Genomic DNA, 17,593 nt, shown 5'->3' on the forward strand with positions numbered 1-17,593 from the left:
TCCCTTTCCCTTCTTCTCCATGCCTTCTCCTTCCCTTTCCTCCTCTCCCTCCTTCCTCTCCTCCTGTCCTAGGTACAGCGCTTTTCACTAACCAATGGAAAGGATTCTTTCTAAAGCCTCAATCCCATGAGTAGCTTGGCTTCTGCTGAAGGACATCTCCACTGAAGAATTTCAGTCCTTGGTTATCTTTTCAGTTAGAGAGGACACACAGCTATTCCAACAGGCAGTCACACTTAAAAATGCACTGAGATTTGCCTAATTCTTACTGCAAAATAATTTCATTATTTTGTAATTAGAAATGGCAATTCTTTTTCAGTCATTTCTATTTTTTGCCTGTTCCTGCTACTGCACAGGATGGAAATTCAAAACCCTTGTTCACAATTAAAACTAAGGGAAAATTAGATGTGATGCCTTTGATCCTTCCTGACATTTGATCCTTTCCATGCTGGAAAATGTCACTAGTGCTACCTGCCTGGAGCATAGGAAGCTGCCACCTGCTCTGTTTTTCACTCCACATTAATGAATTAATGTCTTTCCTATTTATTATTTATCTCATGCTGAATTTTAACAAATAGCTTGCTTGATAACATTGGATGTATGCTCGCTCTTACAGAAAGTGCAGATCTTTGCAGGTGTTGAAAAGCCCTATTTTTAAGCAAGGTTTCTACATAGCACTGTTTATGCAGACTTTTCCATCAGTAATGAGCTTCTGCACTGAATGATATGTCATGCCTAGCAAAGTCATACCTTCCTTTTCTGTAAATTAAAGAAATAAGACCATTATCCTAATTAACAAGTATCTGTCTCCTACCTGGGTAGATTTTACTTCTCCAGAAAAGCTTTTTCTCTTTAAGTTCCAGGAGACCATCCAGAGGTATGTGCTGACTCTACTAAAGTTTCTAGAAGAAACCCTAAGGCATAATTGACTAATTATATAATGTATTCAATCTTTGTCTTTTTCAATTCAAAAAGATTAGAATAAAATTCTATAAGGAGGTGGATGACAATCCTTCTTGATTCCAACATGTTCAATATTTGATCCTATGCTAACAGATTGGGATTTTCATTGTCTTTAATGTGTTCAGGATTTGGCCCTGAGGTAATACTATCCTCTAGTAGTCATGTAAAATCAATGGGAAACAAAGTGAGTTTGCACTATGCATGCAAGGACATACAGGTCTGGAGATTTCCCATGCTGTGGAATGACTGAAAGAAAAGGTTTATGTCAAGAGGCTGTAGTACGTATGTAGTATGTATGTAGTATGTATGTACGTATGTAGTATGTAGAGGCTGTAATACCTGTATGAGGAGCAAAAAATCTAACACTTTACCTGACACTAACTGTAATAACAACCTGGGGTGAATAAAAAAGTGATGGTCATAAGACAGCTTCAGGTAGCTAACATAGGGGACATGACAGCATTTAAAGAAAAGATATGCAGTAAATTCTTTGTTAGTCTTGGTTGTGGATTATGTCTGGTCCTACCTTCTAATGTGCTGTTCTACTGCAGAAATGCATGATGCAGCATGAGGGCAGCTTGGTTCGGTTCCCATTTTCCCATTGCCATTTAGTGTTGTGACTGTTCTCTAGAGAACTTAGAGGCAGCCGCGCTTTTCAAAGGTGAATGTGCTCTCTTATTGCACGTCTTGTATTACTTGTGACTTTGCTTTATTCAGATTATGCTACCCTCCCATCAACATGAATAACTGAAAGTGCAGCTGTTATTTATGTATTTAAAATATTGCATCTGTGTGAGAGGTAATTTCTTTTAATTCTTGTTTTCTCTATATCTTACTTTTGATTTTGTTTTCACACAATTTCTGACTCCCAACAGAAATGCAAGCTTCCATTGTTAGTTTATGATTCAAGCCTGCAGTGAAATTAACCTATTTAAATGTTTTGCATCTTGTGTTTTAATTGCACAAGTTTGATGGTTATTCTAGCTCAGTTTGATGACATATACTTCAATTTGGCATATTTACTCTTTAGACAAGTGGGTAGATGGAACTGTTTTGTTGTCTTTAATTTAGTGATCCTGAAATCGTCACCCTGGAAGCATTAGATACCTCTGCTTACTAGAGAAGCAAAGTTGCCAGAGTCCAAGTAGCTCAGATCAGTCTTGACAGTTTGCCCCCACCCAAAACTGGAGAGCACAGCTGAGGTAACTCTCCTCTTTACTTTTTGCCCAAGAGCACTGTGGGTCAATCTTCGTGCTTTTTTTTTTTGCACCACAAACACACTACACATCACTTATACATGAATTCTGCGTCAGGGCCCCGAGTGCACCAATAGGCTTAATTGCCCTGGGCATCCTGACCTACCCCCCACGCTGTACACCCTGCCCATGGGCCTGGGATCCCTGTTTCAGCTCAAGCCAAAATCCCAGGCCTCTTCTGTCATGCTGGGTTGTGGCTAACCCTGGTTGCCATGCTCAACCTGCCATGCTCTGGTTGTCACCTCTCCAGGTGAGGCACCAGCCCTGCTGTCGCCATCAGTTTTTGGCTGCTGGTCCCAGTGGGGCTGCTTCTCTCCCTCTACAACCTGGCACCCCTCACATCTAGGCTACTGGGGATGCTTATTGCTTCTACCGCTGTAAGACTGAGAGCGCTACACCAAAGGTGATTAATAATTGACAATTGACAATCAGTCTGCCCCTGTGCGAGCTGGGTGGTTTAGTAGATTTGCAGGCTCTTCCAATCTCCCAGGGCTTCCTGAGAGACAGTTACAGATAACTAAATATCGAGAAAATGGTGGTAAGTTACTTCCTGTTCAGCCATTTCCACACCGAACCACTGGAATAACTTCTTCCCATAAGAAGACCATTAAATTGCTAAATATTTGATTTGCTTCCAAACAACACCCCAGTTCATACTGACAGAGCTTCATTATTTATTTGAAGATTTGTTTGTACAACATTGGCAGTTTATTTCCCAAAAGAGCTCTTGCTGCTTGCCCTCCTGAAGAGCAGCAAAACTCAGCATTAACTGGCTATTTTTGTTCCTACTATCCTGAGTGTAAATAGCAACTGCATTCAGTCTATTCTCCGCTTTTAATAGCTGCAATTTGTGTTTAATTTGATTTATAAAGTTCCTATCTTTTACTCATATACACTAGTAAGCTGTGAAAGAGTAATTAAAAATATGATATGTACTATAGTAGGAAATCCTTTCCTAATCTGAACCTCTTGCCATCTTTACCCCAAGCAGAGAATATGGACATAGTGTCTCAGGATGCCCTTCAGCAAGGAAAAAGAAAAGAAAAAGAAAAAACTAGGCAGTGGGGCAACCTCAGCCAGAATTGAGAGCAAAAACATGCTATTGTAAGACCACATGGAAGTTACACAGAGATTACCTGCTCAGGGGGGATCTAGGGCATCTGCCTCTTACTCTGAAAATCCTAACTTGAATCAAACCTCTTCACAGCTTCTCCTAGTTCTAGCAGATGGAGCAGGCTCCCCAGCTGCTGTTAAGCAATGCTGCACCTGGAGGGTTAATTATTGTAGGTAAAGCTATGTCTGAATTTGATTTAAGACCAAGGTTAAGTTCAGGCAAAATCATCCCTCAGCAGACTCTTAAAACACTAGACTCAATCTCATTATCATTTCCCTTCTGTGATCTTTTTCCTGTTTCTTGGATTTACTTCTTGTTTATGATAAGCAGAGGCCAATTAGTAGAGGCCTCCGTGTTCTTGCACAAAGCTTTTGTATTTTGGGAATATGACACAGTCAGCACAATTAGCTGTTTTCCTTCCTTTTCTGCTTTCCTTTCACATTTGGTAAATATGTGGGTGCTTGGTAAATATGAGTGAAAAATAACTTCAATTAAGTGTGCAGCAAAACTATTATCTGAGAAGAAAAACTTATTTCCTCATGTCCAGTTGCCTGTGCTGTGACCCCAGTCATGACAGTCCTAAATTGCTTTATTTCAGGCATTATGGAATGGACGTTATTTTCTGTGAAAGAATTACTGTTGTGTCTTTAAGTCCATATGCTCCATCAGTGCAAATTCAAGTGGCACAGTACAACGTTCTTTAGCATTCTGTTCACTGAACTAGAATTTCTCACAGGAATGGTTTGTCTTAATGCAGCAGTCTGTGAAATGACTGGATGGGAGTCTGAAGATAACTATGGGCATTACTGAAATATCTATGTGAAGATCCAGTTCAACATTTCCCTGGCAATAAGTAGACCCTTTTATTAAAGGTTTTTTCAGTTCCCACCACAGAACTGCATGGGGTTCTTCTTCCAGAGCTCTGCTGGTAGTTCCTGGCAAAGAAGAGGTTCACTTTCTAAAACATCTGACTTTTATTTGATGTAAGCAAGGGAACGGAAAACTGTATGGCTTGGGAATGCAATATTTAGCAATATTTAATTTTTAATGTAGCCTTAATGTTCTTCCCCCCCAATGCTATGACAGCACGTTATACAATTACATTCAGGAGTTACTGTCTCAGAGCTCAGCAGCACTGGACTGACACATTTCTGGGCATGACCTGGCCAGCTCATACATAGCCAGGAAGAGAGACAAGGAAATCCTCAGTGAGGGTGCTCTGCAAAACCACCTGTTTGGTATAACTTGCGTTGCTTGAAACACAAAACTTTTACACCAGTCTTGGTAGATATCCTGGAATTGAGCTATTTGTGGGCAAAGACAAGCCCTGGAAGTGGTTTGGATAGCATTTAAGATCTTTCATCACCAGTAGCCAGACTCTTCTGCAATGGTTGTGACACATCCGGGTGAGTAATGTCATAGACAGGACAGTCCAACCTGTACACCAGCAGTAAAAAATCTGTGTTGTGGTACGCCCAAGGACAAGCTGGCTCTGGCCAAAAAAAGCAGCCTTCTGTGCCTGCACTAGTGAAACCAAACCAAAGCACAGATTTGCCTTAACCAGCAGGACAATAACTATTAATTTTGTCTCGGCAAAAGAAGGAAATAAAATTGGATATGTCAGTATTGTCTCTTCCAAGTTTTGCTCTTTGTTTCTGAAGAACTCCTGCAGTATGGCCAGCTCCAAGCCTCTCGGCACGTTCTCATTCTTAGTAAAGATTAATTAGCTGGCCCAACATATTTCTTTGATCACATGATTGCAGACTGCTTGATTTTCACTTGTGTCTTGGTTTGCTGTAGTGTCCGAGGCCTACCATAAAAAACGGGAAGAAGGAGGCTGAGCCAGCTGTGTGGGGCTCAGCACAAGAAGTCCACTGCCACTGTGACCAGCTGGAAGAGGGAAGTGAGCAGCTGGTGCAGGGTGAACTGCAGGTCTCTGTGTCAGGCTGTGGCAAGGAGGGGTCTCAACGGGATCTGTTCTGATGACCACCTGTAGGGCCACCTGCCTTAGATTATTATGGAAAGACTTGTGTAGGGAACAGCAGAAGGAGAATTTCTTAACGCTTGGCTGTGGCCAGGCTTTGCTGGATTTAAACTTACATTGCACAGAGGGAGGTCATTAAATTAAGGAGGACAGGAGGGAAGAAATGAGCAAGGAAAGGTTGGTGTTTGTTGACAGGGGTCTCTTGGACTATACAATCACAGCTGTTCAGATATTCCGATCTTTTGATGGTCCTCATAATGTTTGTTGAGTGAGTTGCTCCGAAGAAATTAGATTTGTAATATCTTTCGTTTTATTACCTGTACTTGACCCTCTGAGGCAAACGGAACTTTGCATTTTTAGGTAATTCTGAATATCTTGGAAGCTAGCTGACAGTATGCTATGTTCAGGCAAAGGGGAAGGCTGGACTAGCAAAGGGTCTGAACAGCCTGGACAGGATCTGAAGTTGGCCTTCACACAGAACCTCAGCAGGCATTTCACTGGCTTTTTGAATTGGCAAAGAGGCTTTCCAAAATACTGAAAACTTGGAAAGCGTCACTGTAATGACATTGAAACTGAGGTTGTTGGTTTTCTTCCCTCTCTATCACAGGGCAGTATTCAGCTTGTGTCAGTTCCCCGTGCCAGAATGGAGGAACCTGTATCAATGACAGACAGAGTTTTATTTGTGCTTGTCGCCACCCCTTTGGAGGAGTCAACTGCAGTACGAAGCTGATGAACGACAATTCTCTGAGTGTTGGCAAGTAAAGAATTTAGTAGTGCAATATGGCAGCAGTATGGGCCTCTGCCCCAGGGCCTAATTAGAGAGCATTTGGTGGTCAAAGGTCTCACATTTCACTTTAATGAATACCAACTCAAGTAGTAGTGTCCTGTGTTTTGGTGCTGAAGGCATCAATCCCTGTCGGTAACTTATGATCTCTTTCTTTAATATGACCAGAGGATGGGATTAAATTGGGCTGGGACCAGCTGTAATAGCTTGAAAGCTCCCTGCTGAATTGTGCAGAGTGGGAGGGTGTGCAATAGATGTATTTGAACATGATATCACGGAATTTGAAGGGGGAGGTAAAATCACATCACTGGGGAATACTAGCTTCAGCATGGCCATAAATGCTCTATAAATACTGGTAGCTACCAAGATCGGTGGGACTATGGCCTCAAGGAGTCATTTCAAGCATGCCTCTGATTTTCACCAGCAAACGATGCAGTCCTTGAAAGATATTTCAAAAAAGTGGAAACTGTGCTTATTCAGTCTAGAAAACAAATAAATAATTTACAACCGGGCCACATGGAATGTGAATTTTTTGCAGATTTCAAAAGCCATTTGGCTGATTCTCACTCATGACAGCATACAAAAAGTGAATGAAATAATTTGTACAGTGGCAGGGAATCATAATGTGGAGGCTCAGCTTGAAGAGAAAAACATATACTTTTATTCCCTCATTTAACGTCTGGAGTGCTCAACCTCTTCACTGTTTGCCTAAGATTTGTGGAGAAAATTCTTGGCTTCAGTGCACACAGATGAACAATGAAAGAGATCCTGGGGTGGGAAAAACTTCAGGGGAGTTTGGGGGATGGGGAAAGAAAGAAAAGAAAAATAGCAGCTCCCTTAATGATAACATAGTGTAGACAAACATAAAGTTCCCTTGCTGTTTCGGAAATTATTCCTTCGTAGATACACCTAGCACTAATTGAGAAGAAAATTACCTATTATACAATATAGAAAAACTCTGTGTTTATGCAGAAATACTATGTTTCAGTTGCTCAAGCTGCTGGATGATGTGCCTTCAGAAAAGGAGCTTTTGATCTGGCTGGGCCGAGCTGCCCTTCTACAGTGCAACATTACTTGAAATTGTTCTTTTTTCCTTTCCAGATTTTTCAAAAGGATCATACAGATATGCACCTATGGTGGCCTTTTTTGCCTCTCATACATATGGAATGACGACTCCAGGACCCATCAGATTTAACAATCTGGATGTCAACTACGGAGCTTCATTTGCCCCAGCAACCGGGAAGTTCCATGTTCCATATCTGGGGGTCTATGTTTTTGAATATACCATTGAATCATTTAGTCCACGTGCCTCTGGCTATCTGGTCATTGATGGGATAGACAAACTCACTTTTCAGGCTGAAAATATGAATAGTAACAAGTACACTGACAGAGTAATTACTGGAAATGCTTTATTAGAGTTAAATTATGGTCAAGAAGTCTGGCTCAGACTGGCAACCGGTTCTGTACCAGCCAAGTACCCGCCAGTAACTACATTTAGTGGTTACTTGCTGTATCGTACCTGAGCCAGTCATAAATGTAAACAGTTACCATCAAACAAAGCAAACTGCACGTGAATTTACCTTTGCCTTTAAATACTTTGTTTCTTTAACAGCAGTAAGTTTCTCAAAATAACCAGTGTGATGGCATGTGAAGTGCTCTCTGTTTCTTGGTTGTAGCCATGCACACGTCTACAGAGAGAGTCCACAGGTTGGAGATGGGGGGAAAATAAGCATCTTCCTTATATAAGCATGACTGGGAAGCACAAATCTAACTATGCTCTACATTTACGTTGCATAAACATACTTACACAAAGTTGCTGAGAATCAGTTCTCAAGACAAATCAAAGCTGGTTTTGATTATTCCTTTACAACCTGAGTGCATACCAAAGGTGGATGGGTAGATTTTGATGACTCAGATGCTGTGTTACTACTTAGCTCATGGTATGAAGCGTTAATCATGTGTATATATTCTGTTTGAAAAAAATATGTATGTTTTTCATTTTGCCTGACATTATTCACCACGTACCTTGATAGGTCAGTGTTTAATTGATTCACGATTTTTTATGTAACCAGTATGATAACAAACTGAGTTTTTTATCTAGCCAGAAAAAACCCAAGAGGGAATACTTAAAAGCTGCATGTTGATACATTCAGATTAGAAATAAGGTGCCCATTTTTAGTAGTGAATATAATTAGTCATGGGAAAAACATTATAATGGCTTTGGTGGAGTCTTTCTGTCACTGAAGCATTTAAACCACAGCTAGATTTTCCTTAGGTGATACGTTTTTGAGCAGACATGGTTATATTGGCTTCACACAGATCTTAGCATGTCAGACTTGGCCTATAATGTACGCAAGGTTAAATGAGATAATCATAGTGCTTTCTGAGTTGGAGCTCTATAAATCTATGATTTTGTTCATTTCTGCATTATATTCACTAACTACTGAGACAAGATGATGATCTTCAGTCTGCATAAACCGTAATATGATTTCCAAGCACCAATCCAATAAAAAAATTATTTTTAGTTCATGCTGTTACTGCCTGAAAAAAATAAACCCTCAGGTTCGCATCCTTATCAGTTGCAAAGTCCTGGGTTGCCGCAGTTTCTTGATATCCCATCGACTGGTGTGACTGACCAGGTTTGTATCTGGTTATTGCCTTTGTTAATGCTAATTGATCAGGTTTTACATCTCTGCATGTTTGTCTCCCTCCTTTTCCTTATCCTCCCAGCTGAAAAAATAAACTTTCTCACACTCCACACGTCCTTACCAATTAGTGCCACCGACCAGGTTTGTTCTCATCACTACCTCCCTTTCCATGTGCCAGGCAGGTTTGTTTCTGCCTGTCTTGTTTATGGCTCCTTTGACCAGCTGCTCTTAAAGGAGCAGATACTCTCTTTCCATGGTCCTTACATTCAGTTAGTGTTAATCAGTGTGCTCCAGTCATCTATGCCAATTTGTTGAAGCCCAGAATGTTTTGAAGCCCCCTGAATTATTTTGTTTCCAACTGTCAGGAACCTTTCTTGAAAACACATGTGAATCTTCAGCTCTCTTCTTAGTATTACTTAATGTTCCTTGCCAGATCTTAAGACAAGTGTGCATGAAATGACCGAATTCTCCCCAGCTGTATGTGGATACGAGAATCCACAGCATCGTTCCTTAGGGGTATAAAACTGCACTTTGTTGTTCAAAACTGAAATGCGCATTCTCAGCCAGGAGCATTGGTACTGAAGCGTGTCTGTGGGCGTGTGCCCATGTGTACTGGCTACCTGAACTACAGAAGTGTGCAGCACGGAACGGCATTCTCCCAGCTTCAGGGGGACATCCTGCCATGGCTTGTGATTAAGGGCAACAATTGAGAATTGATGAAAACTTTCAGTCCAAGCCCATTTTCTGAGGCCCTATATTGACTAGTAAATTGTTAAGGGACCTTGCAGCACATAAATAGTTATTAAAATATTGTACACTTCCTTGAAGGATCTGAAAAAACAAAGCCGCTAATCTAAGTGTTAACTTCAAATCTTATTAACAGGTTAGGATGTTTTGTTGTTGTTTATATTTTTGTGGGATTTGTTTTGTTTTGTTTTGTTTATTTTTTGGTGTTTTTTTTTTTTCCTGAGGTCAGAAATCCTTTCTTCTTTTGAAATCTGATGGATTCTTAACATACCATGAACCCTGAATGAGCATGCTACGGACCTTTCTCCTGCTGTGTACCATATTTTTCTGTAAACACTCAAAATCTTTGCTATGACACTAGCTCATCCTACCATATCATTGAATTTTATCAAATATAATGACAACAAGCCCCAGTCCCTCCCTGTATGATTTTGTCATTTTAATGTGTTTAGTCCTCTTTATTCCTGCTGTGGCTATGGCTAAATGGCATGAAAATTACTCTGCAGATGAAATTCAAATGACCCACCAGAGACTGCATCTCTGTTTTAATGTGACTTTATTTGCCCTTGCTGCCCTTGCCACTAAATTCTTCAAGCTGGGTCCTCAGCTTCACAGGTGCTATTTTCCCCCAGCAGCCAGATACTTTCTATGTTGTTGTACTGGTTTTCTTTCCTCTTTTCTCCTTTTTTTCCTCACAAAACTCCAAATTCATTGAGGTAGAGTAAGAATTCTGATTAAAACAACATCTGCAGGAGTAAGACACAGAAAAATAATTTCCCTAATAGAAAATAGTACTGAAGCTAATTCTGATTGTACTATTTAAAATATGGAAGAAATACTATTTTAAAAATATAATAAATGTACATTCCCCTTTTGCTATTGTGCAATAATCCATTCAAGCTTTCCTCAGATGTATTAAAACTCAGTGTACTTTGTTTTGTCTATTGTTAAAAACTAAAATGCAGATTCTTCACCATGAAGACACGTTTGCATTGGCCACTGAGGCTTGTTTGCAGGCCTGTGACTATGTACCTGGGCTGCCTGGACTAATGAAGCAAACAATATTGAAAAATAACAGGATCAATAAAATCAGTCAGCCTACCCATTATGCAGAATAGACAGCAATCAGTCTGAACTCCCAGGAGAACTTTTTAGGCATTAACCAGGAAAGGTGGTTTGTGAGGCACGTTGTCACCCTCTGCTTTCATTTTCACACTCTGATTTGCATTCCCTAATGACAGCAGGCAGCAAATCTGAACGTTCATCTCTACCCACAGCCCTTGTGAGGGACCACAAAGCCATCCTGAGCCTTTGTACTTCAGAGGAAGCAGTGTTCTTTTTATTTGGGTGACTCAATAACCATGGCAACATTTTGTCTGATTTGGCTTTGACAAGCCCATCCAATTTACTCCAGAGCTTGCATTACCATTTCCTCACCTATACCAACCAAGTTATCGCTGAACACATTCCCCAACCCCTCATATACTTAGCATTCACACTGAGATCAGCCATTTATTTTCCTCACATACCTTTTCTAGCTAAATAGCCAGCACAATCCTGCTTCTCTCCTGTTTGTGCCAAACTTCCCAGCTGACACATGCCTGCCTGATGCTGACTTACGGGTGAAGCTGTCTGTCCATACATCTGGGATATTTTTCTTCAGTTATATTTTTTTTCTTGGAGATAATAATATCCACACTGGCAGCAAGCTGGAAGAAAGCCCTTATTTCTGAATTCAGGCATTGACCTGAAAGCGCCTGTTAGAAGCACCACTACAGCTAAACCCCACCAAAATTGGTGGGTATCTGATGATTAAGTTCCTTTGACAGCAGGATAACAAATGCATTGAGACAGCTGCAAAATGGATCTTCCTAGCTGAACTGGGGCAGGTGAGCAGAAGAATGCAAACCAATGCAAAACAGAATAAGAAAAAAGACCACTTCTGACATTTCCAAAGAAAAAACTTTATACTGTGGCTTTACACATCTTTCACTGGTGGCTGCTACTTGGGTGCAGGAACTGTTGCCTAGCAGCTCTATGGATTTAATGAACCCTTCAGGCCATCAGATGTATTACAGAGTGAGCAAGGTCTACATTTTTTCATCCAGTTTTAATTTGCTTAATTCATACCTCTTTCTATGTTCAGCTGACTCCTAGAAAGCCCAAGCCCCTGTTCCCATATGAGTGTTATCAAGAGCAGAAGATGGTAATCTTAGTTGCTGTGGAGGAAGGGTTTGTACTTACTAAATCTTCCTGGTGTAATCATGTTTTCAGCAGAGTTCTATAAGAAGTACAAGTATTTATCACCACTTTGTTTTTAAAATATACAGTGGAAGTCCAATTGTAGTCGTTTTCTCTTCACAAAGCTGCCGTTCTGCCTTTTTTGTATGACAGCAGTGATGGCAGGAGAGTTGTCAAGAGTGAGATATCATGAAAGACTCTCTTTAGATAGGACTCCAGTCAAGACTGCTTCGTAAGACAACTTTATCAGCAAGCTGCTTCCTAGCTGAAGTTGCTATAGATATGTTATAACCAACCCGCTGGCTCGTAATGAACTTCCTTGCCCTGCTTCCCCACCCTCAGAAATCTGTGGTGGCTGCTAGCTGAAAACAGTCTTCTGCATTCACATATTACATGTAAACAAACTGAAGTGTTTCTGAAAATATTTATTGTGGTGGTTGCTGCTGAAGATTCTTATCTTAGAAAATGCAAGTTGCAAACAAAACAGACCATGGCTGTTTACAAACAGCGTACAAGTACTTCCAGAAAGCTTGCTCTTGGGATCTGTAGGAGTTGGGTGATACCATCCAAATGATCTGTAGTGCCCAGAAGCTCTTTATAAATACCAAAAGCCTTTTGAAAGTGCTTTGAACCCATTATTGGAAACCAGTTCATCTCACGTCCACACACATTTAGCATGATGAAGGCTTGTATGTCTCAAATAAAATCACATATTTCACAGAATCACAGAATCACAGAATGGTAGGGGTTGGAAGGGACCTCTGGAGATCATCTTGTCCAACCCCCCTGCTTGAGCAGGGACACCCAGAGCAAGGTGCACGGGAACGCATCCAGGAGGGTTTTGAATGTCTCCAGGGAAGGAGACTCCAACCCCTCTGGGCAGCCTGTGCCACTGCTCCATCACCCTCACAGCAAACAAGTTTTTTCTCATATTGAGCTGGAACTTCCTGTGTTCCAACTCGTGCCCATTGCCCCTTGTCTTGCCATTGGGCACCACTGAAAAGAGTCCAGTCCCATCATCCTGACACCCTCCCTTAGATATTTATAGGTATTTATGAAATCCCCCCTCAGTCTTCTCTTCTCCAGGCTGAACAAACCCAGGTCTCTCAGCCTTTCTTCATCAGGGAGATGCTCCAGTCCCCTGATCATCTTGGTAGCTCTCCGCTGGACTTGCTCAAGGAGTTCCCTGTCCTTCTTAATCTGGGGGGCCCAAAACTGGTCACAGTACTCCAAACATGGTCTCCCTAGGGTGGAGTAGAGGGGGAGGATAACTTCCCTCGACCTGCTGGCCACACTCCTTTTAAAGCATCCCGGGATACCATTGGCCTTCTTGGCCACAAGGGCACAGTGCTGGCTCGTGGTCAGCTTGTTGTCCACCAGCAATCCCAGGTTCTTCTCAACAGAGCCCCTTTCCAGTAGTCCAGCCCCCAGCGTGTACTGGTGCATGGGGTTGTTCCTCCCCAGGTGCAGGACCTTACACCTGCATTTGTTGAATTTCATTCAGTTCCCCTGGGCCCAGCTCTCCAGCCTGTCCAGGTCTCGCTGGATGGCAGCGCGGCCTTCTGGTGTATCAGCCACTCCTCCCAGCTTGGTATCATCAGCAAACGTGCTGAGGTTACAGTCTGTCCCTTTGTCCAGGTCATTGATGAATATGTTGAACTGGACTGGACCCAGCACAGACCCCTGGGGAACACCACGAGTGACAGGCCTCCATCCAGACTCTGATCTGTTGATCACGACCCTCTGAGCTCTGTTGTTGAGCCAGTTCTCTGTCCACCTCACTGTCCACTCATCCAACCCATACTTCCTTAGCTTGTCTATGGGGATGTTATGGGAGACAGTGTCAAATGCCTTAATTAAGTCAAGATAGACAACATCCACTGCTCTCCCTTTGTTGACCCAGCCAGTCACGCCATCACAGAAGTCTAACAGGTTGGTCAGTTTGTTGGACTGCCCCTTGGTGAATGCATGTTGACTGTTTCTGATAACCTTCTTGTCCTCTACATGCCTGGAGATGACCTCCAGGATGAACTGCTCCATCACCTTTCTGGGGTTGGAGGTGAGGCTGACTGGCCTAGAGTTTCCCAGGTCCTCCTTCTTGCCCTTTTTGAAGATGGGAGGGACATTTGCTTTCTTCCAGTCCTCGGGCACCTCTCCTGTCCTCCACAACCTTTCAAAGATGATGGAGAGTGGCTCAGCAAGAACATCCGCCAGCTCCCTCAGCACTCGTGGGTGCATCCCATTGGGGCCTATGGATTTGAGAGAATCTAGTTTGCATAGGTGACCTCTGACCCAATCCTTCTCAACCGATGGTAAGTCTTCCTTTCTCCTGATTTTTTCTCTCTTTTCTGGGGGCTGAGGTGCCTGAGGGCCAGCCTTAGCAATAAAGACCAAAGCAAAGAAAGCATTCAGTAGACTCTGCCTTTTCTGCATCCTGCGTCGCCAGGGCCCCTTCCTTGTTCAGCAGTGGGCCCACTGTATCCCCAGTCTTCCTTTTGCTGCTGATGTATTTGAAGAAGCCCTTCTTGTTATCTTTGACATGCCTTGCCCATTTTAATTCCAAGTGGGCCTTGGCCTTCCTTGTCGTATCTCTGCACACCCTGGCAACACTCCTATATTCCTCCCAAGTGGCCAGCCCCTTTTTCCACATACTGTGAACCTCCTCCTTCCATTTGAGTTTCTCTAGAAGCTCTTTGCTGATCCATGTGGGTCTCCTGGCTCCTCTGGCTGACTTCTTCCTCCTGGGGATGCACCAATCTTGAGCTTGGAGGAAGTGGTCCTTGAATACTGCCCATCTTTCTTGGACATCCCTGCCTTCCAGAGCCCGAGCCCATGGGATTCCTCCTAGCAGGTCTTTGAAGAGGCCAAAGTGCGCCCTCTTGAAGTCCAAGGTTGTAACCCGACTCGTAGCCCTGCTTCTGCCTCGCAGTATCCTGAACTTGACCATCTCATGATCACTGCAGCCAAGGCTACCCCCAACTCTCACATCCTCAACCAGCCCTTCCTTGTTTTTTAGGATAAGGTCGAGAAGCACATCTCGCTTCGTTGGCCCCTCCACCACCTGCATCAAAAAGTTGTCCTTGATGCTCTGCAGGAGCCTTCTGGATCGTGCATGGCTCGCCGTGTTGGGGCCTGCAACTGCAAGGCTGCTTCCAGCTGTCCGTAGAAGGCTTCATCAGCTTCCTCTTCTTGATCACCTGGCCTGTAGCAAATGCCCACAACAGTGTCGCCCATATTTGGCTGTCCCTTAATTTTTACCCACAAGCTCTCAACTTGTTCTCCTTCCACTCCAAGGCAGAGCTCGATGCATTCCAGTTGCTCCCTTACATAAGGGGCAACTCCCCCCCTCGTCTCACTGGCCTGTCTCTCCTGAAAAGCCCATAGCCATCCATGACCACATTCCAGTCATGTGAGCTATCCCACCATGTCTCTGTGACTGCAGTGAGATCATGGCCCTGCGACCACACACAGACCTCTAGTTTCTCCTGTAAGGAGGAAGGAGGAAGATGTTTAGTGTCACATTTGACACTAAGCATCTGCTAAAGCATCCTTCCTTCTTATGGCAAAGTCAAGAACAGTGGCAAAAAAAAACCACTAAAATGATGGACATGTCTAGACAGAGAATTACCCTCAGCTCTGACTACTCTGACAACTCTGCAGATTGCCTTGGAAGGGAGAAAAAAAACATTCAGCCGTCCATTGCTAGGCTACTTATTGCTTCTTACTGAAGTGAAAAAAATACATGTGAGAATATTGTTGACAATTACTTTCTGACAAAGAAATGGCCATTACCAGCTTATACAAGCACGCAACAATTTTCGGGCTCAGCATTTAGACACATTCTAGAAGAACACAGTAGACATCAAGTATGGTTTTTGTCAATAATTTCTAGGGGTCCAAGGTGACCACTCTAGCCCCAACACCCAGACATTACTGCAGCTTGTTAATAGGTACACACTATCATAACACATTTAATTCCAGAAAAACAGGAACTATGCTTACAGGAAAAGGAGAGAGATCTCACTAAAAGTTAAAAGGCAGCAAAGAATACTGGAATGTCATCAGCAATGCATTAAATACAACCTATCTTGGCCAAAAAGTTCTAAAGGTCATCCCTTTACATGTGGAATTATTTGTGTGAGCTAAACAGAAATATGATGAGAGCTATGAGGAATTCCCAGCTTCTAGAGCAGAAGATACAGTCCTAGGTCCACCCTTCAATTTGTCTCTGAGCTTGTCTTGTTTGCAGAGTTTTGGACTTTGACTTAACTAGTATGTATGGCCATTGTCCCAAAAGGAAGTTCAGATACTTAAATAATTGTGAAGGAAAGGCACAGATGCATAAGCCAGGGACAAAACACAGGCCCTGTTTGTACCTAGTAAAGCATAAAATAAATTTTTACCCTTTTGCTTGTTTGATGTACCTTAAAAACAACCACATATTAAACAGTCTGCAAATTGGGTTTTTTAATCCAGCAACCATATGAAAAATTAAACAATTGAAAGCATCAGAGAAAATGCATAAATAACAATACATATGCCTTCCTAGATAAGGGTGATAGAAAAGTAAATTAGAACTAAGATACTTTAATATACTCGACCAATAAGGGAGAGTCTTCATCAACAAATAGGATGCCTGGCTGAGAAGGGCTGTACAAAAGGTGAGCTTTTGTAGCGGTCTTCCTTATGGCATAGAAAAGCTTAATTCTGAATTTTTTTTCAGAACAGAAACTAATTTTCCTCATGGAATTGTTGTCTAGGAAACCAATTTCCACATTTTACTATGTGAAGTAGATTTTCTTGTGGGACTTTACCTCTGTGGTGTGATATGAAGCTTATTTGGTGGGCGTGTGATGTTACAGCAGAAGTACAAAGCCTCACAACAAATTTCAGTACCGGCTGAGCGCTTGAACCACTGCTCCTATGAAGCCCCGTGCTGGGTTTACTCAGTACATGTTCTTCAGGCTCTTGCAGCACCCGTGTGCTTTTGCTGTGACTCTGAGCTGAACCACAGTCCTGCCTTTCAACAGCCTTTCCTGTCTCCTACCCTGCATTTCTTTCTACTTCCCTGCTGGTCTTGAGAATGACTGGACTGCGGTGACTTTGGCAATCGTTTGTGATGCAAGGATATCTTGCACCAGACTTCTCCTGAGCCATAAAATATGCCCAAATCTTTTTTCTTTTTATTTTCCTTTTTTTTTTTTTTACATAATTTTAGTTTGCTAAGTCCTATGGGCCTCCTAATTACTGTCATTTTAGTTCTGTTACAGTACACTATAAACTCCCAAAAGCTTGTGTGGAAGAAGAGGTATTCTTTCACCTATTCATGCACAATCACAGTATTTCATTGTTGCTGTTTGTGTGTGGATCCTTTTTTTTCCAGGCAATAACAGGAAAAGCTGGTGGGAGAGATTACTTTTCAACCAGGTGATACAGACTTTTCTTAGAGGAGAAAGTGCACATGGCTGAGAAGCTGTTTGGTAGCTTGTTTCATACCTCTGCCTGCAGGTTATACACTCTGAGGTTATTTTCCCAGGACTGTTAATGAGACAATGTGTGTACATCAAAGGCTCTGTATTGGCAGAGCAAAATAATCAACCTGTCATAAAAATACTTGGATATCCTTTCAGGTTAAGGTGCACTGTTGGTTGCCCAGCAATGCTGCCTAGCAGAAGGCTGTAGCCAGCAGGTAGACCTCGATCTATTTTTGAAACAGGATTAGAAGCAGGTTGAAAGATATGGTCATGGAAGAGGACAGTTAACACCAGAAAATAAGTAAAAACATTGCAGGAAGAGTTAGTCAAGAGCTGGTATGTGAATTTGTTGCCCAGTGTATAGGATAGGCTTGTAAAGCTTTTT

At 42.3% G+C, this 17,593-nt stretch overlaps 1 protein-coding gene across 1 annotated transcript in view; it reads left to right on the forward strand.

Moving 5' to 3' along the window:
• MMRN1 (multimerin 1) overlaps positions 1-8,625 on the forward strand; it is a 45,837-nt gene extending 37,212 nt beyond the window's left edge. The window contains exons 7-8 of the mRNA XM_064449953.1: positions 5,922-6,068; positions 7,200-8,625. Coding sequence (XP_064306023.1) covers positions 5,922-6,068; positions 7,200-7,621 — 569 coding nt within the window. The 3' untranslated portion in view covers positions 7,622-8,625. The remainder of the gene's footprint in view (positions 1-5,921; positions 6,069-7,199) is intronic.
• The last annotated feature ends 8,968 nt before the right edge of the window (positions 8,626-17,593 follow it).

The sequence above is a fragment of the Phalacrocorax carbo genome, chromosome 4 (assembly GCF_963921805.1).
Source record: "Phalacrocorax carbo chromosome 4, bPhaCar2.1, whole genome shotgun sequence".
Lineage (NCBI taxonomy): Eukaryota > Metazoa > Chordata > Aves > Suliformes > Phalacrocoracidae > Phalacrocorax > Phalacrocorax carbo.